Source organism: Geotrypetes seraphini, chromosome 4, assembly GCF_902459505.1.
Source record: "Geotrypetes seraphini chromosome 4, aGeoSer1.1, whole genome shotgun sequence".
Taxonomy (NCBI): domain Eukaryota; kingdom Metazoa; phylum Chordata; class Amphibia; order Gymnophiona; family Dermophiidae; genus Geotrypetes; species Geotrypetes seraphini.
This window is the reverse complement of record NC_047087.1, coordinates 152,753,108-152,780,954: the sequence shown is the minus strand read 5'-3', so window position 1 is coordinate 152,780,954 and position 27,847 is coordinate 152,753,108. Positions and strand designations below refer to the sequence as shown.

Genomic DNA, 27,847 nt, shown 5'->3' with positions numbered 1-27,847 from the left:
GATTTATCGCCCTTCTTCATGTTTTTCACAAGGTTCTCTTCCATTCAGTTTGGCCTCCCTGACTGCCATTTTGACCGTTTTTGACTTGGCCAGATAGTCTTCCTTGGATTCTCACTTCCCTGATTGTTTGTAGATGATGAACGCTCTTTTCTTCTTTTTTATGAGGTCTGAGATCTCCGCAGAGAACCACTGTGGTCTACTGTTTCTTCACCGTTTACTTACTGATTTGACGTAGCGGTTGGTTGCTTCGTGTAAGGTTGATTTCAGAGTTGACCACATTACCTCTACATTATCTCTTTCGGCATGGTTTTGCAATGCCCGTTGGACGAAATCTCCCAAGCTTTTGAAGTTTGTGCCCTTAAAGTTGAGGACCTTGGTTGATGTGCTTGACTTAGGGAAACCTTTCCTGAGGTTGAACCATATCATGTTGTGGTCACTGAAGGCCAACGTATCGCCTACCGAGACCTCTGTGACACTTTCTCCATTGGTGAGTATTAGGTCTAGTATCACCCGATCCCTAGTGGGCTCTAATACCATTTGTCTGAGCCTCGCTCCCTTTATAGAGGTTAATAGCTTCCTGCTGCCACTGGTCATAGCGGAAAGATTGTTCCAATCCACATCAGGCATATTGAAGTCTCCCAACAATACTGTGTCTCCACGCAAAGTGATATTCTCAATGTCTTCGACTAATTCTATATCCATGTCTTCCTGTTGTCTTGGAGGTCTGTATACTACACCAAGATACAGGCATTTGTCCTTCCCCCTAGCCAAATTCACCCAGAGGGATTTCCCGGTGTACTTGACATCTGCGATTTTGGTAACTTTGATGTCCTCTTTAGTGTATAGTGCTACCCCTCCTCCCATTTTGCCCTCTCTGTCCCGCCGAAGTAAGTTGTATCCCGGTACAGCCATATCCCACCCATGGGAGTACGTGAACCAAGTCTCGGATATCGCCACCACATCTAGTCTGTATATAACATCACATCTCCAGCCCAACTTAAAACTTTTCTATTTAATGATGCCTACAGTCAATCTCCATCCTATGCCTGCTAATGATTTTTGTCTTCTCTCTTCCTGATTTTTTCCAACTAATTAGGTTTTCTTGATGGTGAACTTGACACAACATAAACTAGTTCTCTATTTCCCTACCCTGTGTCTTACTGTCCCATCATATCTTTTACCCTTTTCTTTTTTACCTTTTCACCCCCACTTTATTCTACCTTTTCTATAGTTATTAACTGTATATCGTTCAGAAGTATCCATACAGGCAGTATATCAAACACTAATAAACCTGGAACTTATGCCTAAATTATAGACACATTTCACCTGCTACATTATATAGTGGAGATTAAGCACTATAATACTCATATCTTGTATTAAAATTTGTCTTTCACTCATTGCCCTTTGATCTACCTGAAGTTATAGAACCCATGAAGATCCAATTTGGTGAAAATTTTAGCACCTCACAGTCAATCAAACAGTTCACAGATCAATGGAAGGGAATATCTACCCTTTTTGATTATTTATTTATTCAATTTTTCTATACCATTCTCCCAAAGGAGCTCAGAACGGTTTACATGAATTTATTCAGGTAGGCATTTTTCCCTGTCTGTCCCTGTGGGCTCACAATCTATCTAATGTACCTGGGGCAATGGGGGGGGGAATTAAGTGACTTGCCCAGGGTCACAAGGAGCAGCGTGGGTTTGAACCCACAACCCCAGGGTGCTGAGGCTGTAACTTTAACCACTGCGCCACACACTCTCACATTTAATTGTAATGGTGAATTTGTGTCTGCAAATTGAGTTTAGCACTCCGAATCATGAAAAGTTGGCTCCTATGGTCTAGACCAGTGATGGCTAACCTTTTTGAGCCCGAGTGCCCAAACTGCCGCACAAAACCAAAGAATTTCCTCAAAGTGCCAGCACGTCAATTAAACCTTAATAACAAGATTTTAGTATCTAAAAACTCTTTATAAAGTTGCCTGAACTATGTAACATCATTTTTAAAGGTTGGAATCTTTGTATTGTCAGAGAATCAATTTGATTCACAATCCTTTGGTTTTCATTTCAATTTATTGGCAATTTATAATGTTTTAATGATTTCATTCAATTTAATGAATTTAGGAAGAATTTGATTCAGTTACACAATATATTTTAAATGTATTATTCACATAACATGTTAAATGTATCCTGAGTAAAAAAAAAGATAAACTTCTTAAAACTGTTAACTGTGTCAAGACTCGGTGTGTATTCCCAAAGAGTCTATACATGTTTTTTTTTTTGTAAAATTTACAATCAAATTAGAAAATAGTTAAATCATTACATTTCTAATAATATGATGTAAAGAAAACAAAAGAGCTTTCAATTAAACCAACCGTTTTTATTGGAAATTCCAGATTGGAATACAACAGGGCCATGTAAAGTCCCTTTTTTAAATAACATCTTTAAATAATATTTAAATAACTTAGAAAGTGTCTTAACTGCAAACTGAAAACACTGCTTCATGTAAACATATGCATTGGGCATGCTCTGAAAAAAATTAATGTGATTTTTGTTGTTGCACGCATGCTGATAACTTGTCAATCCTTGGCTCATAGTGTGTTAATTTCAGAGCAACACATGCAGCACTCATGTCATCCGTTAATCTGTTTCTAGCATCAGATTTTATATGATTCAAAGCCAAAAACAGCTGCTCACAAGCATAGGATGACACCAAACAAAGTAAGAAGAGCAATCCCAAGTGCTTTCATGGACTTAAAATTGTCTGGCAGAGAATTCCACGCTTTTAGGATTTCATTTTATTTGTCACCCTTTCACACTCAATACGTTCAAGAGCCGCACGCAGGTCATTGAATTTACTTTTCCAGATAGAGCTTTCTTGAAATTCCAGTAGCTCCATTTCCAAATTTTGAATATCCAATCACTGTAAGCAGGAAAGATCAAGATCTTCAAATGTGGACTTTTCTGGGGAAGTTATAAATGAAAGGGTTGTCTCCATCTTACGGAACTGAGAAAATCTTTTACTAAAATTCTCCTTTGCTTTGGCTACAATGGTGGAATATGCTTTGTGGATTTCCTGGTGTTTTTTATGACTGTCCACAAATGTTGTAGAATTATCCAAATGTATTTTTAGGTTGGGAAAATATTTTAGCTGTCCACTCTCAAGGTCTTTTTCAAAAACATGCAATTTTCTCTCAAAAGCTTTGATGTCACTAAACATGCTTTCTGCTGTTTTTCCCATGCCTTGTAATTTTTTGTTTAGTACATTAAAGTGGTTAGTAAAATCTGTAAAGAACATGAGGTTGGTAAGCCAGGCCATGTTGGTGAGTTGAGGATAGTCTTCCCCCTTTTCGTTCATAAATAGCCTAACTTCTTCCAAGCAGGCCACAAATCTCTCTAACACTCGTCCTCTGCTCAGCCACCGGACATTATTGTACATCAGTAAAGTGTTATATTGTGCCTGAACCTCAACAAGAAGGGCTTGAAATTGTCGAAAATTAAGAGCACGCGCCATGATGAAGTTCACCATTTTTGTTACATCTTTGAGGACATCGTCAAGTTTTTTGCTGCTTTCTTTGGCGCAGAGAGCCTCTTGATGTATTATGCAGTGAAACTGAATCAGTGGATGTTTTGCTTCCTTAGCAAAGAAATGAATGAATCCTGATGTTGTCCCCACCATGCTAGGTGCTCCATCGCTAGTAACTGAAACCACTTTTTCTGGACTTATGTCTAGTGATGAAAAAGCCTCCATCACAGCATTGTGGATATCTATCCCTTGTGTTCTTCCAGGCAAAGACAGCAGTTTTACCAGCTCTTCTCTCATGATGTCACCAGTAGCATAACGCAAAATGAGCGCTAGTCTTGCATGGTTAGTAATATCTGTACTTTCATCCAAGCACATGGAGTAGAAGGGTGCTTTTTGTAAGTCGCAAGTAAGCAAGTCGCAAGTAACATCGGCAGCCATTCGCAGAACCTTATCTTTTGCAGTATTTCTGCTTAGCGGCATCTCAGAGATGCGCTGCACAATTTTATCCTTGTTTTGGAAATCATGGAAGAGTGAATTACTCCCAGCCAAAATTGCCTTTTTGATAAAATCTCCATCAGAGAGAGGCTTACCATGTTTTGCCATGCACAGTGAAATTTGAAAGCTGGCAACTGTAAGATGATTAGTTTTTGAAAGATAGTTGCTAAAACTAAGAGACTGGGAGTGATATTTCTTTAATTTTCCTACAAGGAACTCTTTTCTTTGAGCTAAACCAAGTTCAGCCACACTGTTATGGTTGGTCTCAAAGTGACGTTTGACACTTGATGTGCGAGACACAACACTTTCATTACACATAATACACAATGCTTTCCCACTGCGTTCAATCACTCCATATGTCTCTGTCCAGGCCTCTTGGAATGGTCTTCCACTATCTGTTTTTGCTTTTTTTGCTGTACTCATTTTCTTTGTTCAAGACTTCAAGTCTACAAAAAGATAAAATTTGTATAATAAAAAAAATCTAATGAAGTGCTATATACAAATCCGTCCCCATAAAAAAATATGTGATTGGGGAATTTTACTAATTGTAGACATATGTTTTGGTCAAAAAATATACTGTCTCACAGCCCCGCGGCAGTTTAGGCAGCCGCGAGGAACACATTGCCAGGCAGGGCTGGACTGGGACAAAAAATAGGCCTGGGCATTTTAGGTTGAGCAGTGATTACATGACCTCACGCAGGCCCCGCCCATTGAAGTCCAGGGGCAGGGCTAAAATGCAGAAGCACACTTGAGAGGCACGGCCAGCCACTAATAAGAAGTGACTGCGATTCCCCAAATAAAATGATCTGCAAACTGGATTAATCGCATTAATGACTATACAACATTGGATTCATCACAATAACAACTAATTAAGAGGTGACCTGAGTGTATGGGAAAAGGACTTTTATTTTTCATTATTGGAGCCTTTGTTATTTTATTATGATGTTTACAAAAGCACTGTGAAGGGCCACATATACACTTTACTGTTTTTTGCTATATTGAGTTTTCCATAAGGTACAGCGCAGAGGATTAGTGTGTTGGTTGTTCACAGAGAGCCCAGCCCTCCTCTCAGCTTACTGAACTTCTCTATGCAATCATCATAAGCAGCTTTTTTATTTCCTCGAATTTAGCATGTCCCCCATGGAAGATACAGAGGTTTTTACAGAGGAGCACATTATTAGACACATTAACATCCCCCCATATCCTCACCTCTCTAGCATGGGAGCACTAGGAACTGTTCCTGATTACAGATGTCACATATGGAGTCACACTACAGCCTCACTGAGTTCCTGTGACAGACTCAGTGTGAAGCTTCTCTTCCTCCCCCCCACTTCCCCCTCACACACTGCCTGGCTCATAGCATACTAAGGGGAAGACAGGCAGGCTAAACATCCACTCACAGGACTGCAGCCAGCACAGGAGGATGGGCCGCGGCCCACCGGGACAATGCCCGGTCCTCCCAATGGCCAGTCCGGCCCTGTTGCCAGGTGAGCTGCAAAGCAGACAACGGCACACTCACCTCCCGCCACGCCGCATATCTTAATTGCGGACCTTCCCACGTGCCAGCTGCAAGGCCTTCGCGTGCCATAGGTTCGCCATCGCTGGTCTAGACTATTCATTCCCAACCCAGTCTTTGGGAGATACCAAGTCCCATCAGGATATCAACAATGAATACTGCAAGCAAGTCTAGACCATGATATAAATCTTTTAATACTTAAGTTTCAATCTTTCAATACTCAAGTTATCACTTTCTGTGGGAGATATGAAGCACCTGCACTAGCTGAGGCTGGATTGTTCAATATTTTATCTTTGATACTATTTCTGGGAATGAAGCAATTTTATTCTTCTCCTTATAGCTATAAAGATACATCAGAAAATCACAAAAACCAGGACTGGAATTTTTTGAGCTTCTATTTTTCTGCTTACCAAGGAACTCAGTATACTCACTTAGTATCCTGAAGGCTATTACCATTGTAGATATACATGCGTTTCACTGTTGCACCATGCGGAATCTGTAGAGACGCTAGACCATGTGCATAATTAGGCTGTATAAGAAAAAATACAAAGTATTTGTATTTTGGATAAATGTGCAGAAAGAGACTTATTGAATGTGTCCTCTATGTATCCTATCTAGTAGAAAACCAAATGAAGACAATATTTCATACAGATTCGTGTATTCAGTCACTCTCAAAAATAAAAATCTGTATCAGCTACATTTCTCTCTGAACAAAGTGGGTCAACAGATACAAAAGCTATCACTAAAATTAAACCACCATTTTTCTTCCAAAGAAATAATAGTTTACCATTCTCTTCTTGCTTTCACTCCAACTTCCTCCTAATCCAAAAAGTAACAGTAAGTGATGTATTACTATTAAATGTCATAATTTTATGAGTGTGGAGGATTAAGAATTAAAAACCCCACAAATCATCAATATTCACTAATGGTCTTCAAGAATAGCAAATGGTTCAGGTTTTCAAGCTATTCTTAATGAGTATACATGAAAGAGATTTGCATGCATATTCATTAGGGATAGTTAAAACCCAGCCATATAGTATTAAAGATTGGAGCCGTTTGGGCTAGGCCAGGGGATCTCAACCCAGCACTCGGGATACCCTCAACAAGTCAAGTTTTCAGGATATCTACAACAAGTAAGCATGAAATACATTTGCCTACAATGGAGGAAGTACATGCAAATTTATTTAATATATATTCATTTTAGGTATCCTGAAAAAATGACTGGCTACGTGTTTCTGAGGACTGAGTTGAGAACCATATGGCTAAACCAACCAAATATTGGACAATTAATTTTTCCTAACCAAAACAAAATGTAATTTTACTACTAGGAGGTTGAACATAATTTCTTAAATGGCTCATTTTTCAAAATCACATGTAAAAAAATTTGGATAATTTAGATTAAAAAGGACTAAGATAAAATGCTATATGGAAAGGTATTAGAAGATTAGGTTTTTACCTTAGATAATCTTCTTTCTGTAAGTCCCTCTAGGTTTCCATACTCTAGATGTTCAATCCCTTCCCATAGTTGCAGAAATCCAAATTTCTGAGCAGGTGCTACTTCTACCTTAAAGGGAGTTAGAGCCCCCTGCAGTTCAGTCCCAAAGCCAAGCAACCATACCGGAACAAATCCATGATAAAAGAAAGGGACACGGGGGAATCTCGCCGGCAACATAAACATTTCTGTTATGGTCTGCTCTGCAAAATATATAAACATAAACAGGTGGCAACACAGGAAAAAACATTAAGGAACAATGCAACATGAAACAATGCAACAAGCACCCACATGAAACAGCCATTAGTAATATGCATACTCACAGAAAGGCGAACTTCCCCAAAGGATCTGTTGACTGGCTAGAAGATCCAGAAGCCAGTTAAGGAGAATAACTGAGGCAGAAAGAAAGCAGTCTATTACGAATAACTGAGCTTACATAGAGAAGGTGGGCCATATAAAATCCTACAGGGAGTAACAGAAAGAAGATCATCGAAGGTAAAAATCTAATCTTCTATTCTGTTATGTCCCTTCCAGATTCCATACTTTAGATGATGTACTAAAGCAATGGCAGTGTCTAGGGAGGCACATAAGAGCCTGTCCAGAACATTAGGTCCCAAAAGTGGTATCAGAGTGATCCGCCACATCCGCTTGGTAAAACCGGGTAAAGAGAGGACTAAGTAGCTGCCCTGCAAATTTCATCTGGATGAATCGCTTGAGACTCTGCCCATTTCTAGAAAAATGGGCCTCAAGAGAAACTGGCGGCTGCTTGCCCTGGGCGATGTAAGTTGCTGAAATGGCCATATGAATCCAACAGGCTAACGAGGTCTCAGAAGCCAGCCTACCTCACCGAGACAGATTAGTCAGGACAAAGAGATGATCAGACAGCCTAATGTTATTAGTCTTCTCCAAATAGTGGAGGAGACTCTCCTGATGTCCAATCTGCGTAAGATTTGACTTTTTCACTCCGATCCCATGGCTTGAAGCACAGGCAAACTAACCTCCTGGTTGACATGGAAATCAGAAACCATCTTTAGTAGAAAAGAAGGTATTGTATGGATCCATAGAAAGGGATCTCAGCATGAAAGAGCCTGAAGTTCTTAAATACTTCGAGCCAAGACAGATCCAGAAGAGAAACATCTTTCAGTGGTTCGAAGGGGGCTTCCACAAGGCTCTGCAGAACAAAGTTAAGATTCCATGTAGGGAAAGTAGGACGCCAGCAAAACACCCCTCTCAGAAACTTTGTCACATCAGGATGAGCCGTAAGCGAACTGAAACCCCTATATGCTTGGAAGCATGAAAGGCCTACTACTTGAACCTTAAAGGAAGGCCACAGCTATACCCTCTACCAAGCCTACCAGAAGAAAATCCAGAACTACTGGAATGGGAGCCCACTCATGCTCTACCTGGTCCTTGGCATACACTTTTGGAAAGCCTTCCAAGACTTTAGTTCTTGGACTTCAAAAATGTTGAAATGAATGCAACTGAATAACTGTGCTCCATCAAGGCTGAATGCTCAAGAGTAAGATCAAAGTGCTATAGGTTCTCCATAGGCACTGGACCCTGACTAAGAAGGTCACAATGAAGAGGGAGCTTGAGATTCTGGTCCCACTGAAGACGTACGAGATCACATATCACAGATGATGAGGTAAGATCACTAAGCTGGGATGCAAAGCTATCCAGCAGATGACCTAACTAACCAGAGGCCACAGAGGGAACACATCAAGGAGTTCGAAAGCTGGCCAGGGCTGAACCAAGGCTTCCAGACCTAAACCTTCGCGCTCTGCTCTTCGACTGAAGATGCATCTGACCATCAAGTTCCAGGCTGAAGCCATCAAGTCCATCTTTTGTTTGCCCCAGTGCTGTACGAGAAGACAGATCACTTTTCGCAAAAGAGCATTCTGCCGGGTCCAGGCCTGAGGAAGTCTGCTTGTATGTTGTTGACACACGTGGGCTGCAGAGACAAACAGAAGATGTAACATATAAACATGATGACAGATAAAGGATGCAGTAACCATTATCTCTCTCTCTCTCCGAGAGATCCCATGTGCCTATCTTAGGTCCTCTTGAATTCAGACTAGAGAGTTGCGTGGGGACAGACATCCCTGCCTGTCCCCACCAAAATCCCCTCTGTCCCTACCCGTCCCCATAAGGAACCTCCTCCGTCCCCACCCAACCCCATAAAAAGCAGCAATTACTTCTGACAGTTTTGATTTTTTTTTTGTTTTAGTTTATTTAAACCAACAATAAAATACAATATAAACAAATAACAGTGAAAGAAATAAGAGATGCCTACATCACTGGAAAGAATTAGAATAGACATTAGGTCATGTGACTGTAGAGTTGACCATTTCTTGTTAAAAGAAATAAAATAGTTGGATTTTTGGGCAATATAAAGCTCATATTACTACTACTATTTATTATTTCTAAAGCGCTGAAAGGCGTACGCAACGTTGTACATTTTAACATACAATAGACGGTCCCTGCTCTGAAGAGCTTACAATCTAATTTAGACAGGACATTTCGGGGTTGGGGAGATTATGGTAGAGGAAATGATACAGTGGGTATAGGTATCTGACAGCAGTGAGTGGGAGTTAGAAGTTGAAAACAGATTCAAAAGTGGGCTATTAGCTTGGATTTGAATGCTGTTAGGAAGGGAGCATGACGTATCGATTCAGGTAGCCTATTCCAGGTATATGGCACCACAATAAAGAAGGGACAGATTCTGGAGTTGGCAGTGGAAGAGAAGGGTACAGATAAGAGGAGCTTGCCTAATGAACAGAGATCACGGGGAGGAGCATAGGGGGAGATAAGCGAAGAGATATGGGGGGGGCTTCAGAGCGAACGCACTTGTAAGTCAGCAAGAGGAGTTTAAACTATATTTAGAGATGGACAGGGAGCCAATGAAGCAACTTGAGGAGAGGGTAATGTGAGAATAGCGGCTCTCACAGAATATGAGTCGCATAGCAGCATTTTGAATGGATTGAAGAGGCAAGAGGTGGGCATGTAGGAGGCCTGAGAGAAGTACGTTGCAGCAGTCTAAGCACGAGGTGACGAAAGCATGGACAAGGGCTTTGGTCGTGTGTTCAGACAGAAGAGGACAGATTTTGATAATATTATAGAGGAAGCGACAGGATAAATCTGGTTCCACAATCTGACATAGGTAACTTGTGAGAGGTCCTTCCAAGATCCATAAATGGTTTTTAATGCAGCAATGAGTAAAGAATCAAACAATACAGCATCAAAATCATTTAAAGCAGAATTGATAGAGGCACTTTTCAGGACAATGTGAGAAAAATGTGCCAAAACTGAACTGGAAACCCCAAAACAAACTCAGCAAGTACTTCATTTTGTACTAAACCCAATAGGTAGCCTAATCATAATAGGGGCTGGGCCTCCCACTTTGAGCTTAGCCCCCCTCAAAATGAGCATCTCCCTTGCTGTAGCTGGTGGGACATTTTGTTTTTCCATCATCTTGGTCCCAGTTTCTGCTTCTGACTATCTTTTACTAATTCTCTTTCCAGGCATCGGGCATCCCGGTTCCATCCCTGTGGGAGTCCTGTGAGCCTGGAGGAGATCCACATGGGAGTCCCGTGAGCCTGGGGGGGGATCCCTGCAGGAGTCCCACAGGATTCTTGCAATCCCCGTTCACGTGCAGACCTCTAATTCAGACACAGTCTCTGTCTCCACCACCTCTTCCAGGAAACTGTTCCATGCATCTACCACCCTTTCTGTGAAAAAAATATTTTCTTAGATTACTCCTGAGTCTATCACCTCTTAACTTCATCCTATGCCCTCTCATTGTAGAGTTTCCTTTCAAATTAAAGAGACTTGACTCATGCACATTTACATTACGTAGGTATTTAAACATCTCTATCATATCTCCCCTCTCCCGCCTTTCCTCCAAAGTATATAGATTGAGATCTTTACGTCTGTCCCCATACACCTTATAATGAAGACCACATACTGGCCTCTTCTCCCTTGAAAAGAGGAGATTGAGAGGGGAATGATTGAAACATTCAAGATATTGAAGGGAATAGACTTAGTAGATAAAGACAGGTTGTTCACCCTCTCCAAGGAAGGGAGAACGAGAGGGCACTATCTAAAATTGAAAGGGATAGATTCCGTACGAATGTAAGGAAGTTATTCTTCACCCAGAGATTGGTAGAAAACTGGAACGCTCTTACGGAGTCTGTCGTAGGGGAAAACACCCGCCAGGGATTCAAGACAAAATTGGACAAGTTCCTGCTCAACTGGAAAGTATGCAGGTGAGGCTGGGCTCATTTGGAGCACTGTTCTTTGACCTAGGGGCCGCCGCGTGAGTGGACTGCTGGGACGAAGGACCACTGGTCTGACCCAGCAACGGCAATTTTTATGTTCTTATGTTCCCATTTTAGTAGCCTTCCTCTGGACCGACTCCATCCTTTTTATATCTTTTTTAAGGTGCAGCCTACAGAATTGTACATAATATTCTAAATGAGGTTTCACCAAAGTCTTATATAGGGGCATCAATACCTCCTTTTTCCTACTGGACATACCTCTCCCTATGCAACCTAGATACCTCCTGGCTTTCGCCATCACCTTTTCAACCTGTTTTGCCACCTTAAGATCTTCACATACAATCACACCCAAGTCCCCCTCTTCTGTCGTGCACATAAGTTCTTCACCCCCTAAACTGTGTCGTTCCCTTGGGTTTTTGCAGCCCAAATGCATGACCTTGCATTTCTTAGCATTAAATTTTAGTTGCCATTCTTCAAGCTTCACCAGGTCTTTAGTCATGTTATTCACACCATCCGACATGTCTACTCTATTGCAGATTTTGGTATCATCCGCAAAGAGGCAAATCTTACCCGACAGCCCTTCAGCAATATCGTTTATAAAAACATTTAAAAGAACAGGCCCAAGAATAGAACCTTGAGGCACACCACAGGTAACATCCCTTTCCTCAGAGCAATCTCAATTTATCACTACCCTCTGTCGCCTTCCACTCAACCAGTTCTTGACCCAGCCCATCATTTTCGGATCCATCCCGAGGGCACTCAGTGAAACAGCATGCGAGCCTCCTAGCCTAAGGGAGTGCTTCTTGTGTCCCCATGACGATTCACCAATTCAATACACCAATGCAATATGAGAACACTCGCACCACTTACCCATCCAGAGAGGGCCGGAGAGTAAGTAACGCCAGCCGACTAGCCCAAAGCTCCAGACGATTGATTGACCAACGCTTTGGATGTGGAGTCCATTACCCCTGAATGGAACAGTCCCCATAGTGAACTCCCCAGTCTGACAGGCTGGCATTCGTCATGAAAATGATCCACTCCGTGATTCGAAGAGGCTTGCCTTGGCGGAGAGCTTCCCCCTGAAGCCACCAGCACAGAATACTATAGGCTAGTTCCATTCAGAGGAGCGACATCTGAAGGGGAAAATGCTGCAGAGATGACCAAGAGAGGAGAGACTCCTATAGAGGGTGCATGTGCACTCTGGCCCAGGGGACCGCCTCCAGGGAGGCTGCCATGGATCCCAGCACCTGTAAAAAATGCTAGGCTGTGGAAACTGAAAGATGCAGGGCTCTGATCTGTTTTTGAAGTTTCTGTCCACGTGGCTTGGGAAGAAGCATTCATCCTAGTAGGGAGTCAAAGAGAAGACCCAGATACCTCAAGGTCTGTGACACTCCAACCCAGGCATTGTAGTAGACATCACCATCTCCACAGCTTGCAAGCACTCCTGTGAAGATGGAGCCCAGATCAACCAGTTGTCCAAGTAATGATGGACCTGGACACCTTGCCTGCAGAGAAAGCATAGTTACTTACCATAAAAGGTGTTATCCAGGGACAGCAGGCAGATATTCTCACATGTGGGTGATGTCATCCACGGAGCCCATGTACAGAAGGTCCTAAGTGCATTGCCACTTTAAGAACTTTAGAAAGTCTGCGCATGCGCGAGTGCCTTCCCGCCGAATGTAGGCGCGCGGCTCCTCAGTTCAGATAGCCAGCTGAGAAGCCAACTAGGGGAGGTGGGTAGGTTGTGGCAATATCTGCCTGCTGTCCCTGTAACACCTGTTACAGTAATTGTACACCTACATGTGCTGTTCAAGATCCATGTTCGTTATCTGTCATGAGACAGATGGCAGAGAAAGAGACTCCAGAGATTTCAAAGATAGTTAATAAATCTTTAGAAAAGGGAGTTTTTTCAAAGGACTGTAAACAATCTACGACTGGCTCTGAAAAGGAAAGGTTTGGATATGAGTGTTATGAAAAATTTCAGACCAATTTCGATTGTTCCTTTTATAGGTAAAATTCTTTAAAAAATTGCCTTACTCCAATTGGACAATTTTGTGCAAGAAATTAGTTGCTTGGATTGTAACTAATTTGTTTTTTGCAAAGCTCACAGTGTAGAATTATTACTGATTTCGCTGTTAGATACCCTATGATTAGTATTGGATCAACATGTAACTTTCTGCTTAATATCTTTAGATATATCAGGAGCCTTTGACTCAGTACATCTTCAGAAATTATTGTTGAGATTAAAAGATCTAGGGATAGGTGGTACTGTCTTTAAATGGTTTATATCGTATTTTTGACATAGATTTTTCCAAGTAAGAAATGGAAATAAAATCTCAAGTAAATTCCTGGTGAAAAGTGGAGTTCCACAAGGATTAGCGCTTTCTGCATTATTATTTAACATTTTTATGGCTTCAATAGGTCAGCTGTTTCAATCCTTAGGGGTAGAATATTGAATATATGCAGACGATATTATTTTTTTCTTTCTAGTGTGTGTTTGGGGAGATGAGTAAGAGAAACAGATGAGTAATTATATGAGTGAAATTACGGAGTGGATGGAAAGACAAGATCTGGGATTGAATGTAGAGAAGACAAAGGTTATGTTGGTGGGTAAATCTGATCGGGATAGATAGCCAAAAGAACTAAAAGTGGTAGATGAAATATTGCATGTGAGTGAGTCAATGACAGTTTTGGGAGTGAGATTGAATCCTGGGCTTACAATGAATTGTCAAGTGACAAAGACAATACAAATATGTTTTGCTCAGATACATTTATTGTATCGTGTGAAACCAATGCTTTCACCATTTGATTTTCATGCCATTGTACAGGCAATGATCTTGTCAGGGCTGGATTACTGCAATGTCCTGTACCTGGGAATAATCAAAGCCAGGTACAGGGCATTGCAGGTGGTACAGAACACTGTGGCTAGATTGATAACAGGAACATCAAGATATGAGCACATTACGTCATATCTTCGGCAACTGCATTGGTTGCCAGAATTATTTAAAAGTAAGATGTCTAGTTATCAACCAACAAGATCACTGCATTTGGAAAATTCTGCATTGTTGAAAACAAATGTCAATCCATAATATGTGGAAACCAATGCAATGACCTTTTCATGTGCAGGGGTAAAACTATGGAATGCCCTTGTTGCATTCCGAAATGCAGTGATAGGAGTTCATTTAGAAAACTGTTAAAAACACAATTATTTGTTGATGCATTTTTCTCAGTATTGATCTTTATTGTTGTAAGAATTAATTCTGTCTGTTTCTACTTGTCTTGATTTGTTTTAACATTTTATGTATGTAACCATTTTGTAAACCATTTTAGTATAAAACGGTATAGAAATGTTTTAAATAAATAAATAACTGTGCTTTATCCCAGGACAAGCAGGCAGCATATTCTCACATGTGGGTGACCTCCAAGCTAACTAGAATGGGATGGAGGGAGTGTTAGCCTTTCTTTAGGAAAATAAATTTCTTAATAAAGTTTGGTCGAAGTACCCATTCCATATGGAAAAAGATTCCAGACAGTGGAATGGAGAAAAGCTACTGAAGCTGCCATTGCTCTAACTTTATGGGTTGTGACCCAACTCTCCAACTGCAGCCCAGCCTGAGTGTAACAGAACGAGATGCATGCAGCCAGCCAGTTGGCTATCGTTCTCTTGGAAACAGGATGCCCCAGCTTGTTAGGATCAAAGGAGATGAAAAGCTGAGGAGATGATCTATGTGATTTAGTCCTTTGCAAATAGTAAGCTAATGCTCGTTTGCAGTCCAAGGTATGAAGAGCCTTCTCTCCAGGATGAGAGTGAGGCTTTGGAAAAAATACTGGAAGCACAATCGACTGATTGAGATGAAATTCAGTGACAACCTTTGGTAATAACTTTGGATGAGTACGAAGTACAACTTTGTCATGGTGAAACACTGTAAATTGTGGATCCATCACCAATGTTTGAAATTCACTCACTCTTCTGGCAGAAGTGAGAGACATGAGGAAGATGACTTTCCAAGTAAGGTATTTAAGATGAGCCGTAGACATTGGTTCAAATAGAGGCTTCATTAACCGCGCAAGAAACACATTGAGGTCCCATACCACTGGAGGTGGTTTGAAAGGTGGTTTAACATTGAAAAGTCCTTTCATGAATCTGGAAATGAGAGGATGGGCCGTGAGAGGTTTACCATACACTGACTGATGAAAAGTTGTGATTGCACCGAGATGAACTTTGACTTGAGTCCAGAGTCACACAAATGGAGAAGATAATCCAAAATTTGAGAAACCGAGATGGATTTTGGTTGTTCTTGATGAAGAAGACATCATGAAGAAAACCTTGTCCACTTTTGATGATAACACTGTTGAGTGGACAGTTTTCTGGAAGCTTCTACAATTAGACGAACAGGCTGAGAGATGTGGAGATCAGCAGAAGTCAGCTTGAGAGGTACCAAGCTGTCAGGTGTAAAGACTGAAAGTTGGGATGTAGAAGAGAACCTTGACTCTATGTGAGATAATAATAATAATAATAATAACAATTTATATACCGCAGGACCGTGAAGTTCTATGCGGTTTACAATGATTGGAAATGTTACAGATTGAATGGAATAGACAAAGTACAGACTTAGTGATTGACAATTCTAGCAATCATTTGTTGAGGGCTAAGATTGTACGGGTTGGTTTCCTAAGTATTCAGGAACAGATTTGTTTTTAGGCGTTTCCTGAATTCCCCATAGATAGTAAGCATGAGCAATTGTTCAAGGTCTTTACCCCATGATGTTGCTTGATGTGCGAGAAGATGTTGGTGATGACTTTTAAATTTACAACCTCTAACCGGTGGAGAAACAAAGTTCGGGTGTGAGCTTCGCTTGTTTCTGTTGGTTGTGAAAGTGAAAAGGGCTGTTATGTATTTAGGGGCTAAACCATAAAGTACCTTGAAGCAAAAACAACCAAACTTGAATTTCACACGTGCCTCCATCGGCAGCCAGTGTAGAAGTTGATAGGAAGGTGTTATGTGATCAAACTTCTTCAGTCCACAAAGTAGTCTAACCGCTGCATTTTGAAATAATTGCAGTCGCCGCATATTCTTCTGGGAGAGTGCCAAATAGGCGATGTTACAATAATCGAGTTGACTCAGTATAAGGGATTGTACCAGAATTCAAAATGATGAGACATTGAAGTAAGTTCTGATGGACCGAAGCTTCCAGAGGGTGAAAAAGATTTTTCTGATCAAGGAATCTACCTGGTCCTTCATGGTCAGGTTCTGGTCCAGTGTTACTCCTAATATCTTCATAGTAGGTTGAATGTGATAACTAAGGTTATTGATGTACATTGGTGCTTTAGTGTCAAGTGGGTATTGGCGATGCTATGAAAAATTTTGTTTTCTCTGAGTTTAGTTTTAGTCTAAATTCAGTCATCCATTGCTCCATCCGATTTAGTACTTCTGTTGCTTTGGGGTGACTTCTGAGACAGAGTTAGTGAATGGGATAATTATCGTGAAGTCGTCAGCATAACTAAATAGTTTTATCCCCAGCTGGGACAGTTGTGCACCCAATGAGGACATGTAAACATTGAACAGCAAAGGGGATAGTGGTGATCCTTGTGGCACAGCAGATGGATTGCTCCATGTGTCAGAGAGATCGTGATTAAAACGGACTTGGTAGGTGCGTGATGTAAGGACACCTCTCCTCTGATTCCGATTGCGTCTAGGTATTGTAACAGTTTTCCATGGTCCACCAAGTCGAAGGCAGAACTCATGTCAAATTGCATGAATAGGGCATTAAGGCCCTTGCTGAACAGGTAACGCAAATTGTCCAGAATAGCTGCAATTACTGTCTCAGTGCTAAACAGAGGCCTAAAACCAGATTGAGTTTCATGTAGGAGAGAGAATTGGTCGAGATATTCCATTAGTTGGGTGTGTATTAATCCTTCCATGATTTTACCATAAATGGGATAGATGCTACTGGTCTATAGTTGGTTATTGATGTTGCTGATTCTTTGCAATTTTTTGGGATTGGGGTTATTATAATATGACCATTATTGGTGAGGAATTTTCCATTGTTTAGGTTATTGGTTAGATAATTCAATAGGGATAATTTAAAGTCTAGTGGAGCTGCTTTCATAATCTCTTGGGGACATGAGTCCAGGACACAGTATGATTTAGAGTATTGTTATATAACTTGACGTAGTTATTCCATTCTAAATTGTGCAAGGAACTCCAAATCATGTCTGCTGGTATTTCATTTCTTTGTATATCAGTTGATTGATGTTTGTATACGACAATTGTCGAGTAGTTATTTCTTAGGCTTTTGATTTTTGAGTCAAAATGTTGTGCTAGATCATTTGCTGAGGGTAGTTTGGTATTGTGCAGGGGTTGAGTGTGGCGTGTGGTGTCAAATAAATTAGTAACTATGTTGAACATTTCTTTTGTGTTGGCTCCTTTTGAGCTAGTATTAGATGAGTTAATTTTGGATGAGTAAAAAGTTTTACGTTTTTCTTTTATCTGTTGTTTGTAGAGTTTTATGTTGGATCTCCAGATGTTTCGGTCTGATAGTTTTCCCGATTTTTTCCAGATTCTTTCTAATCGTCTTACTGATTGTTTCATTGTTAGGAGTTCGACGTCAAACCATTTGTTATATTTGTTTGAGCAGCTTTTGCTCTTTCGTATAGGGGTGATTTTTATCTAAGATGGACGTACTAGTTTTCATCCAGTGAGCATAGAAGTCAACTCCTTCTTCTACTTCTATCTTTGATTGTAGATCATATTGTGACCAATATTCCTCTGGGTTGATATGGCCCTTTGTGAGGTGTTCTCCTTTTGACCGTGCGCGTGTCATAGATTTTAGCCGAGGCCAAATTAGATTGAAATAATAAGTGAAATGGTCGGACCAGATATCAAGACACCAAGTACCGTCCGAGAGAGAGATGGGAGGGTTTATGATCTCCTTTGTGGACATCGCTACCACACCTAGATGATGGCCTTTTTCATGTGTTTGAGTGGGTGAAGGGAGATTGTAATTAAGTAAAGAAAGAAAGTTTTTAAAGTCTTTCGCTTCTGGATTGTCTATTTCATATAGATGTAAGTTTATGTCTCCTGCGATTAGATTATGTGATGAAGTGATTGAGTTATATAGGACAAATTCACAGAAGTTCTCTCTAGCTTTTGGCCAGAATTTTGGTGGAACATAAAATAGTATGCAAGAAAGGGAGTCTTCTAGTTCCTTACTGTTAATTTTACAGGCTAATATTTCTAATTGATTGGTCATTTTGGAATCCAATGGTTCAACTACAAATCCTTCCTTGGTGACAATTGCTAATCCTCCCCCTCTTCTTCCTTCGCGATTTAGAATGTGGATTTTAAAATTATCTGGTATAAGATCATTTATTATTGGGTCAGCTTCAGACAGAAGCCACGTTTCTGTTAGGAAAAGACAGGCTATTTGCTTGTTGATGATCCAGGCTCCTTGGAACTGAGTTGAAGTAGAAGGAAAAACCATGATTGTCTGGGTCACCGAGGAGCTATCAGAACCATGGTGGCAGACTCTTGCTTGAGCTTGACAAGTGTCCTGAGAACTAGAGGAAAAGGTGGAAATGCATACAGGAACTTGTTTGTCCAATCCAGAAGAAAAGCGTCCACTTCTAGGCGATGAGGTGAGAAGAGCCGGGAACAGAACCAGGGTAGCTTGTGATTGTGGGGACACACAAAGAGATCTACTTGAAGGTGTCCCCCACTGAGAGAAAATAGAATGGAGAGTGGCTGAATTTAGAGACCATTTGTGTGGTTGAAGAATATGACAGAGCTTGTCTACCAGATAATTCTTTTCCCCCTGAATGTAAATGGCTTTGAGAGAGATGTTGCAAGGAATTGCCCAATTCCAAAATCTTTTGGGTCTCCTGACAGAGAAGGAGAGACACTGTTCCTCCTTGCTTTAGATAGTACATCGCTACTTGATCTTGTAGATGCTGAAAAGCTTTGAGAGCATTGAAAATCGCTCTAAGTTCCAATAGATTTATATGATGGAGGTCCATAGACCTTGAATGCATAGGCCATCCACATGAGCTCCCCAAGGTCGATGAGTCTGTGGTAAGAACCTTCTAATGGGGAGATGTTTGGAAAAGCAAACCTCTGGAAAGATTGGTAGATTGCATCCACCACTGAAGTGACTGTCGAAGAGATGAGGTCACTGCAATGTGCTGTGAGAGAGGGTCTAGAGCCTGTGACCACTGAGAAGCCAGAGCCCATTGAGGGATTCGTAAATGAAGTCTCGCAAATGGAATGACGTGGACTGTGGAAGCCATTTGCCCCAGGAGAGCCATCATGTGTCTTGCTGAAAGAGATAGGGTCTGGGCAACCGGATTGCATAGTTGAAGAAGGGTGTCTTGACGTTGCTGCGGAAGAAACACCCTAAGTTGAGTTGTTTCCAGAAGGGCTCCTATGAATTGGAGTTCTGAAACAGTTGAATGCGAAATTTGGGGAAGTTGATTTCAAATCCCAAATTCTGAAAAAAAGACACCATCCAGTGTGTTGCTGCTAGGATAGTCAGGTAAGAGAGATCCTTGATGAGTCAGTCGCCAAGCTAGGGAAAGACTTGAAGGCCCTGAGACCTCAAGGCCGCTGCCACTACTACCATGCACTTGGTAAAGACCTTGGAAGAGGATGCCAGGCTGAAGGGTAGTAGTGTTGCGCCACTTGAAACCTGAGGTACCTCCTGGAATTCGGATGAATTGAAATGTGAATGTAGGCCTCTTTGAGGTCTAGAGAGTATAATCAATTGTTGTGACTCAATAGGGGATACAACGTTGCTAGGGATAGCATTCTGAATTTTTCTTTGACCAGAAATTTGTTGAGAACTGAAGGAGATTGGAAGCAGACTCTCTTTGAGGATCATCTGGAGGTATGGTGAGAAAATGAAGGGAGTATCCTTCCCGAATGATATTGAAAACTCAGAGATTGGATGTGATTAGATCCCAAAGATGAGAATAAATTTGTAGACGACCTCCGATGGATTGAGGGAGAGGCAGAGACAACTGGATTGTAACTATGCTCTCCAGTAGACAGTCAAAAAGTCAGAGTAGATTTTGCAGGAGCAGATTGCTGAGGTTTCTGAGACCTCTGCTGTTTTTGCTTCTTTTGCTGAGGTTTTGAAGCATTAGATGGTTTAGCAGGATAGCATCGCTGGTAAGACGTAGATGGCTTAAAAGGACATGATGTGGAAGATTTGGGCTTAGGCTTAACTAAAGAGCCCATGATTTCTCATGAGCGATGAGTTTTTGAGTGGCATTTTCAATTGTATCTCTGAAAAGCTCATCCCCAAAACATGGTATGTTAGCCAAGCAATTTTGAAGATTAACATCCATGTCCACCATTCTGAGCCAGGCCAGCCTTCTCATGGCCATAGACATAGAAGAAGCTTAAGAGGACAGCTCAAAAGAATCATAGGCAAATTGTACTAAATGCTGCTGTAGCTGTAGAAGGGTGGAAACCAATTGTTGAAATCCTTTTAACACGATGAGAACATAAGGAAGATATTTTTGGTACATATGCAATTGTTTCAACAATTGCTTCAAATAGCATGTAAAGTGGAAAGTATAGTTGTTTACTCTACTATTCAGCATAGCATTTTGGAAGAGACGCCTACCAAAATCTATCCATAGAGCGACCTTCTCTGCCCGGTTGAACAGAGGCATAGACCTTAGATGAGGTAGATTTTTTAAATGTTGATTCCACCTGAGCTTTATCATACCCTGCAGTAGGAACAACTTTGTAAGTGGAATCCAGCTTTCTAGAGGCTACTAGCACTGATAAGGGAGATTCTCAATTCCTAAAAAGAGTGTCTTTCAAAATTACATGTATAGGAAGCTTAAGCACCTCCTTCGGAGGTTGCTTGATGTCCATAGTTTTCATATAATCAGATGTATATTTGGAGTCAGCTTCTAATTTTAGAGACATGTCTTTATCAAGTTGTCTAATGAAACGAGAAAAAGATTCTTGAGATGACTCTTTAGGAGACAGAGGTAGTAAACACTCAGGAAAGTCATCAACTTCTGTTGTTGAAGTAGAAGCACCAAGAGAAGATTGAACATGGAGGTCAGAGTCCACTACTGTTGATTGAGATCTATGCCTCTTACGTCCTCGGTACCAATCAAGGGAAGGAGAAGGGGTCCGATGTTTACGCTTCTCCGAATGCTTAACAGAGATGTGCTTGGATATGTGAGAGGACTTACTCGAATGAGAGCGTTGAAAAGAAGGCTTGGAAGAGCTGTGGCTAGAAGCAGAAGTCTTGGATGTATGCCTGGATGATGGATGGTGTCGAAGTCCAGGAGATGGCACTGAAGACCAAGTACTGGTACTGGCATTCCTGGTATTGGTATGCTCAGGCTGGGCTGGTACCGGCAGAGCCGATGCCGAGGTTAAAAGATTAAATATGTGACCATACTCTGCCTGAAAGAACTGTTCAAATTGTTCTTTCAAAAGTAGTTACCTGTACCTGTGGCATTGTCGCTGGTATCATCAGTGCCACTAATTGCTGCCTAGAAGGCACTGGCACCTTTCGCTTTGATGCCGGTACCATTGATGCTGTGACTCGCTCTGAAAAAGATAACTCCTAAGAGGAGAAAGCCCTAGATTTTGAAGCGAGTCACAAAAAGGGTCATCGTTTGGCCGGCATGACTGGACTCAATGCCTTAGTGGCCAACCCCACCTGGAAGACTGGTGACTTCCTCACTGGCTTACCTGAAAGAGTGCATTGTGACTCCGGAGTAGAAGGCAGTGCCGAAGAAGGTCACAACGCCTTGGAGGATGGTGCCTTCACTGGTGGTATCGTAGAATGTGATACCTTTAAAGGCGGTGTCATGGAACGTGGTGCCTTTGGTTCTGGTACCTTTGAAGTCGATGCCCGAGAAGTTGAATGTGAAGACTGAACTTCTTCCATTACGACACCGAACAGGCAGCTTTTTAAGGTGCGCTTCTTTAAGGTGGAACAACACATGCATGAATTGATGCAGTGTTCAGGTCTTAAGCACTGTATTCACCAACTGTGCAGGTCTGTCACCGAAATAGTTCATTGGTACCTGCCATACTTCTTAAATCCGGTTAACGGTCGGAACATGAAATTAGGAAAGACCGCTTCAGCCAAATCAAACGCAAGAGGCTGAGGAGGGAAAAAAAGGCCCCGCTGTGAAGAGCATGAAAGCGCATAAAAAGAAAAAGAAAGACGCTTTTTGGGGGGGGTTGTTTTTTTTAACTAAGAAAAAGAATAACTAAAGGAAAAAGATAAAAATACACGCGAGCGGCAAGCACAACCTCTACAACCACCATCACCTTGGTGAAAGTGTGAGGAACTGTTGCAAGCCCAAAGGATAGAGCTGCAAACTAGAAAAGATGTCGCAGAACATGGAAATACAGAAACCTGTAATGCTCCAGGTAGACTGAAATATGGAGGAAAGCCTCCTTGAGATTCAAGGATGCTAGAAATTCCCTGGACGAGACAGAGCTGACAGTGTGCACTGTTTCCATGCGGAAATGAGGAATCCACAAAAAACAATTGAACAACTTGAGATTCAGATTTTCATTGGCACGATGAAGTATAAGGAGTATCTGTCTAAATCCAATTCGACATCTGGAATGAGATCTACAGCTCGGACGCCCAAGAGAAGCTGCAGGGTAGAGCGAACTTTTGACTCCTTCAGTGGCTGACCTGCTGGAGAGACCAAAAACAGATCTGGAGGGAGGTAAAAGAAGTCTATCTTGTGCCCCTCCTAAATGATGTCCAACCCCCATTGATCCAAGGATATTCGAGCCCACTCCTGAGAGAGCCGACACCCGAGCTGAGGAAGTCCCGCCTGACTTTTTGTATCATTGGGGATTGTTAGGGGCAGCAGTGGAATAGTTAATATCCCATCCTTGAAGATAATTGGCAATCATCGTACCCTTATTTTTTCAGTTACTGCCCCTTTAATCTGGAACTCTCTCCCTCTATACCTAAGAGCCGAACGAAACTTACAAAAATTCAAAAGCAGTCTAAAGTATTTGGTCTTTAAAGATGCCTATAACTGATAAATATACACGTATCTACTCCAGCAATTTTTAACTTTTTCCCATTTCTACTCCAGCAATTTTAACTTTTTCCCATCTCCTATTGTATTTTCCTTCTATGTATTTTTTCTATAAAAATTGTGGTTCTCCCCCCTTTTCCCATTGTTCATGTACGTCCAATAATTAGTTTATGTATGTATATCTAATAAGTTGAAATGTTTATCTTCCAGCTATTTTTAAATATTTTGTACAATGCTTTATACTCCTGGATAAGCGTTTAATCAAAAACTTAAATAAAGATAAAAGATAAAGATAAAGTTGTAACGGGGTCAGTATCCCTGAGAATATCTATGGGTGGAAAAGCCCGAGGATACCTGACAAAATCTGTGGGAGGGATGAAAAGTACTATAGCTCCCTCCCGAAGAAGGGTGAGACTTGTTCACAGGAAGAGATCTAGGGCAGTGATCAGCAACACTGGCCATGAGGTCATCCAGACCATTCCCAAAAAGAAGCTGACCCTTAAAAGGAAGTTTGCTTAAAGTGGCCTTGGAAGCAGAGCCCCTAGCCAAATGACAGATCTAAAGTATCTGGTATTCCGACACAGCATAAGCCGAGACCTGACTGAGAATGCTGATGAAATCAGAAAGGGTGTCCACCACATAATCCACACCTTCCATCACCAGGTAGGGACAGACATCCTCCTTCACAGAGAGTACACGGTACAATCTCATGTGACAAGCACGCACTGTATAAAGGGTTGCCGCCATATCCTTGATACCTGAAGAAGCCACCTCAAAAAGCTTTTTCAAGATGATGCCCACTCTGTGATCCTGGGAGTCTTTAAGCATTACACCCCCATCGCTAGGAAGGGTCATGCACAAGGTAATCTGCACTACGGAGAAATCCACCTTGGGCTACTCAAAAAACTGCTGAAAATCAGGAGCCAGTGAATAAAGCTTAGTCATAGCTTTAGAGAGCTGGAAAGAGCTTTCTGGGGCATCCCACTGCTCAGTCACCAGAGTAATGGGCTGCGAGTGGGACAGAAAAAAGGTGAACAGCACATTACAATGGTCTATGACCGAACACTGAGACATAGAAAGTTGAGAGTCCAATTAAGCTCTTTCAGAGCATCAGCAATGAAACAGTGGCACAACTTTGTATTGCTCCTTCTGGGTCTGCAACTGGGGTACACCAAATACATGTGCTTCTTGTGTCTTTGGAATAGTCATGATGATACCAACCACTACATACAGAAACAATGGTCAAACTGAGATGAATCCATATCTGGCAGATATATTGTGAAGCATCTGCTGTTAGTACATTGTGAGAAAATATATCTAAAAAAAACAAGAAAACACAGTGGAGTGACAATGACCCTGAAATGGACTTTAATAGAAGAATCAAAGTTCCAATTGTACAATAAAACAATCCACATAAAGATAAAATAATCCACATAAAAACCTATAGGACCTAATCCGCTGGTAGCACGGGACCCGACATGGTTCGCGTTGCAACAAAATGTCTTCCTCAGGGGTCCTATGAATAATAGGGTACAATGAAATCATATATATATAAAAGGTATGGAATATCTATTACAGTGGATCTAGAGATGTGTGTGACATCATACACAAAATATAATATGGTGCAAGAAATGAATCAAATTGAACTAGTGAAGTGATGAGTTAATAAAACTAAAGTGAATAAGTGAAAAAAGGAATAAAGGTAACTATAAAAGAAGCTCTACGAAGGTGAAAAATGATGCAAAATGCAGAATGTGATAAAAAAGCCTCTGGTGAGGTAAGAGTGGTGACCATATTTATGATATAAGAACTGTGTTGTGAATTACATTAACAAAGACACAAGGAAATAAGGAATAGAAAGAAAAAAGGGGAAAGACAGTATACAGGACAACATACATGCCCTAAAAGTCCTAAAGTGGTAGACACATGGTAAAACTAGTTTATCCAAAAGAGATAAATTAAAATATTAAAGACGCTCATACCAATTACATTTATTTTGGTCTTATCTAAAAAGGTTAAAAATATATATCCTTCCTTATCAAAAAAGTGTAGCGATGATAAAAACCAGAAACGCCAATAAGGTCTGATTCCATCTGAACATTAAAACTAAAACGGTAGATTATGGGGTCCTTTTATCAAGCAGCGCTAGTGGGGTTAGCGCATTGGACATTTCATCATGCGCTAACCCCCATGGCTGGCTAAAAAACTAACGTCTGCTCAATGCAGGCGTTAGCGGCTAGCACGGCATGCAGTTTAACACGCGGTATTATTCACGTTAAACCCCTACCGCAGCTTGATAAAAGGACCCCTGTGTCTCTAGTTTACATATTTAAATGGCTCTCCCGCTCACGCGAGTTCTCACTGCTTTGGTTTTAGCAGTGCTCTTCTCTCCACATATCGGGTAAAATTTTTGTTCATTTTAAGTTTGTGGCTCAGCTTGTTCTTTTTCATATTTCTATCACGTCAGGTTTTTTTCCAGTTATTAATTAGTCTCTACACGCTGACCCACGGCACATGGACACATGTAATAGTTTTCATTTTATGACTGCACAATTTTCATTGCAATGCAGTTTCTTCCGTTGGCCTCCCGGACACATTTATGTGTTTTCTTTTAGTGTTTTTTCTATTAGTGTTTTTATTTTTGTATGGTCAGCGTAGTGTGTGGTTTCCTTCTATTTTTTATTTTTATTGCCATGCTTATTTTATAGTTTAAGGACAAGATATTTATTGCTTTTTAAACTCTTTATACCGGAAGTTCCCTTCCGTTAACCTTCATTCCTTCATATATTTTTGTGGCATTGACTGTCCTCCATTTATTGTATCTCCAGTGCCAGTATAGTATATAATTCATATTTATAATACAAGTTGCCTTTTTACCCTTTCCATTATTTTCATCTTTAGCATGTTTAGTGACGTTTTTCCTCTCAAATAGTTTAGTTTTAATGTTAAGATGGAATCAGACCTTATTGGTGTTTCTGTTTTTTATCATCGCTACACTTTTTTGATAAGGAAGGATATATATGTTTTAATATATTTTTTAACCTATTTTTTAACCTTTTTTAGATAAGACCAAAATAAATGTAATTGTATTTTAAAATTGGTATGAGCATCTAATATTTTAATTTATCTCTTTTGGATCAACTAGTTTTACCATGTGTCTACCACCATAGGACTTTTAGGGTATGTATGTTGTCCTGTATAGTGTCTTTCCCCTTTTTTCTTTCTATTCCTTATTTCCTTGTGTCTTTGTCAATGTAATTCACAACACAGTTCTTATATTAAGAACATAAGAATTGTCGCTGCTGGGTCAGACCAGTGGTCCATCATGCCCAGCAGTCCGCTCACACGACGGCCCTCTGGTCAAAGACCAGCACCCTAACCGAGACTAGCCCTATCAGCGTATGTCCTTGTTCACCAGAGGCTTTTTTTTCACACTGCATTTTGCATCATTTTTCACCTTTGTAGAGCTTTTTTTATAGTTACCTTTATTCCTTTTTTCACTTATTCACTTTAGTTTTATTAACTCATCATTTCACTAGTTCAATTTGATTCACTTCTTGCACTAATTTACTTTATTTCTTGCACCATATTATATTTTGTAAATGATGTCACACACATCTCTAGGATCTACCATAAAGTACAGTTACTTACCGTAACAGGTGTTATCCAGGGACAGCAGGCAGATATTCTCTACATGTGGGTGACGTCATCCACGGAGCCACGTCGCGGACAGCTTTTCAAGCAAACTTGATTGAAGATCTCAAGTTTGCTAATGCTGCACCGTGCATGCGTGTGCCTTCCCGCTCAGCTAGAGGGCGCGTCTCCTCAACGTGGTCCTCAGTACAGATAGCTAGCAAAGAAGCTAACCCGGGAAGGTGGGAGGATTTCAAGAATACCTGCCTGCTGTCCCTGGATAACACCTGTTATGGTAAGTAACTGTGCTTTATCCCAGGACAAGCAGGCAGAATATTCTCTACATGTGGGTGATCTCCAAGCTAACTAGGAAGGGACGGTGGGAGAGTTGGCAATTTAGGAGAACAGATTACGCAAAACCGACTGGCCAAACTGGCCGTTGCACCTGGAAAAAGTATCCAGACAGTAGTGAAAGGCGGCCTTGCAGATCTCCTCAATAGGCGTGGACCTGAGCAAAGCGACAGACGCCGCCATCGCTTTGACTTTATGCCCTGTGACCCTACCCGGCAGCGGAAGACCAGCCTGAGTGTAGCAGAAGAAAATACAAGCAGCCAACCAGTTAGACAAGGTTCGCTTGGAAACAGGACGGCCCAACCGATTAGGATCAGAAGATATGAAGAGTTGAGGAGCTGTCCGATGAGACTGGGTGCGTTGGAGGTAAAAAGCCAACGACCTCTTACAGTCAAGAGTGTAAAGCGTCACTTCACCAGGATGAGAATGGGGTTTTGGAAAAAACACCGGAAGAACAATGGACTGGTTGAGGTGGAAATCTGAAACCACCTTGGGCAAGAACTTAGGATGAGTACG

The 27,847-nt window shown here is 41.2% G+C and overlaps 1 protein-coding gene across 12 annotated transcripts in view; it reads right to left on the bottom strand.

Moving 5' to 3' along the window:
* C4H16orf70 (chromosome 4 C16orf70 homolog) overlaps positions 1–27,847 on the bottom strand; it is a 1,667,531-nt gene that overhangs the window by 909,343 nt on the left and 730,341 nt on the right. For 11 of the 12 annotated variants that reach the window (XR_004539236.1, XR_004539235.1, XM_033942210.1 and 8 more), the window contains one exon: positions 5,968–6,065. Coding sequence is in view for 10 of the 12 variants with exons in the window: in XM_033942210.1 (XP_033798101.1) it covers positions 5,968–6,065 (98 nt within the window). In the remaining 2 variants the exon portion in view is untranslated. Of the gene's footprint in view, positions 1–5,967; positions 6,066–6,992; positions 7,978–27,847 lie in introns of those variants that run through there. The other variant, XM_033942211.1, reaches the window with a different exon arrangement.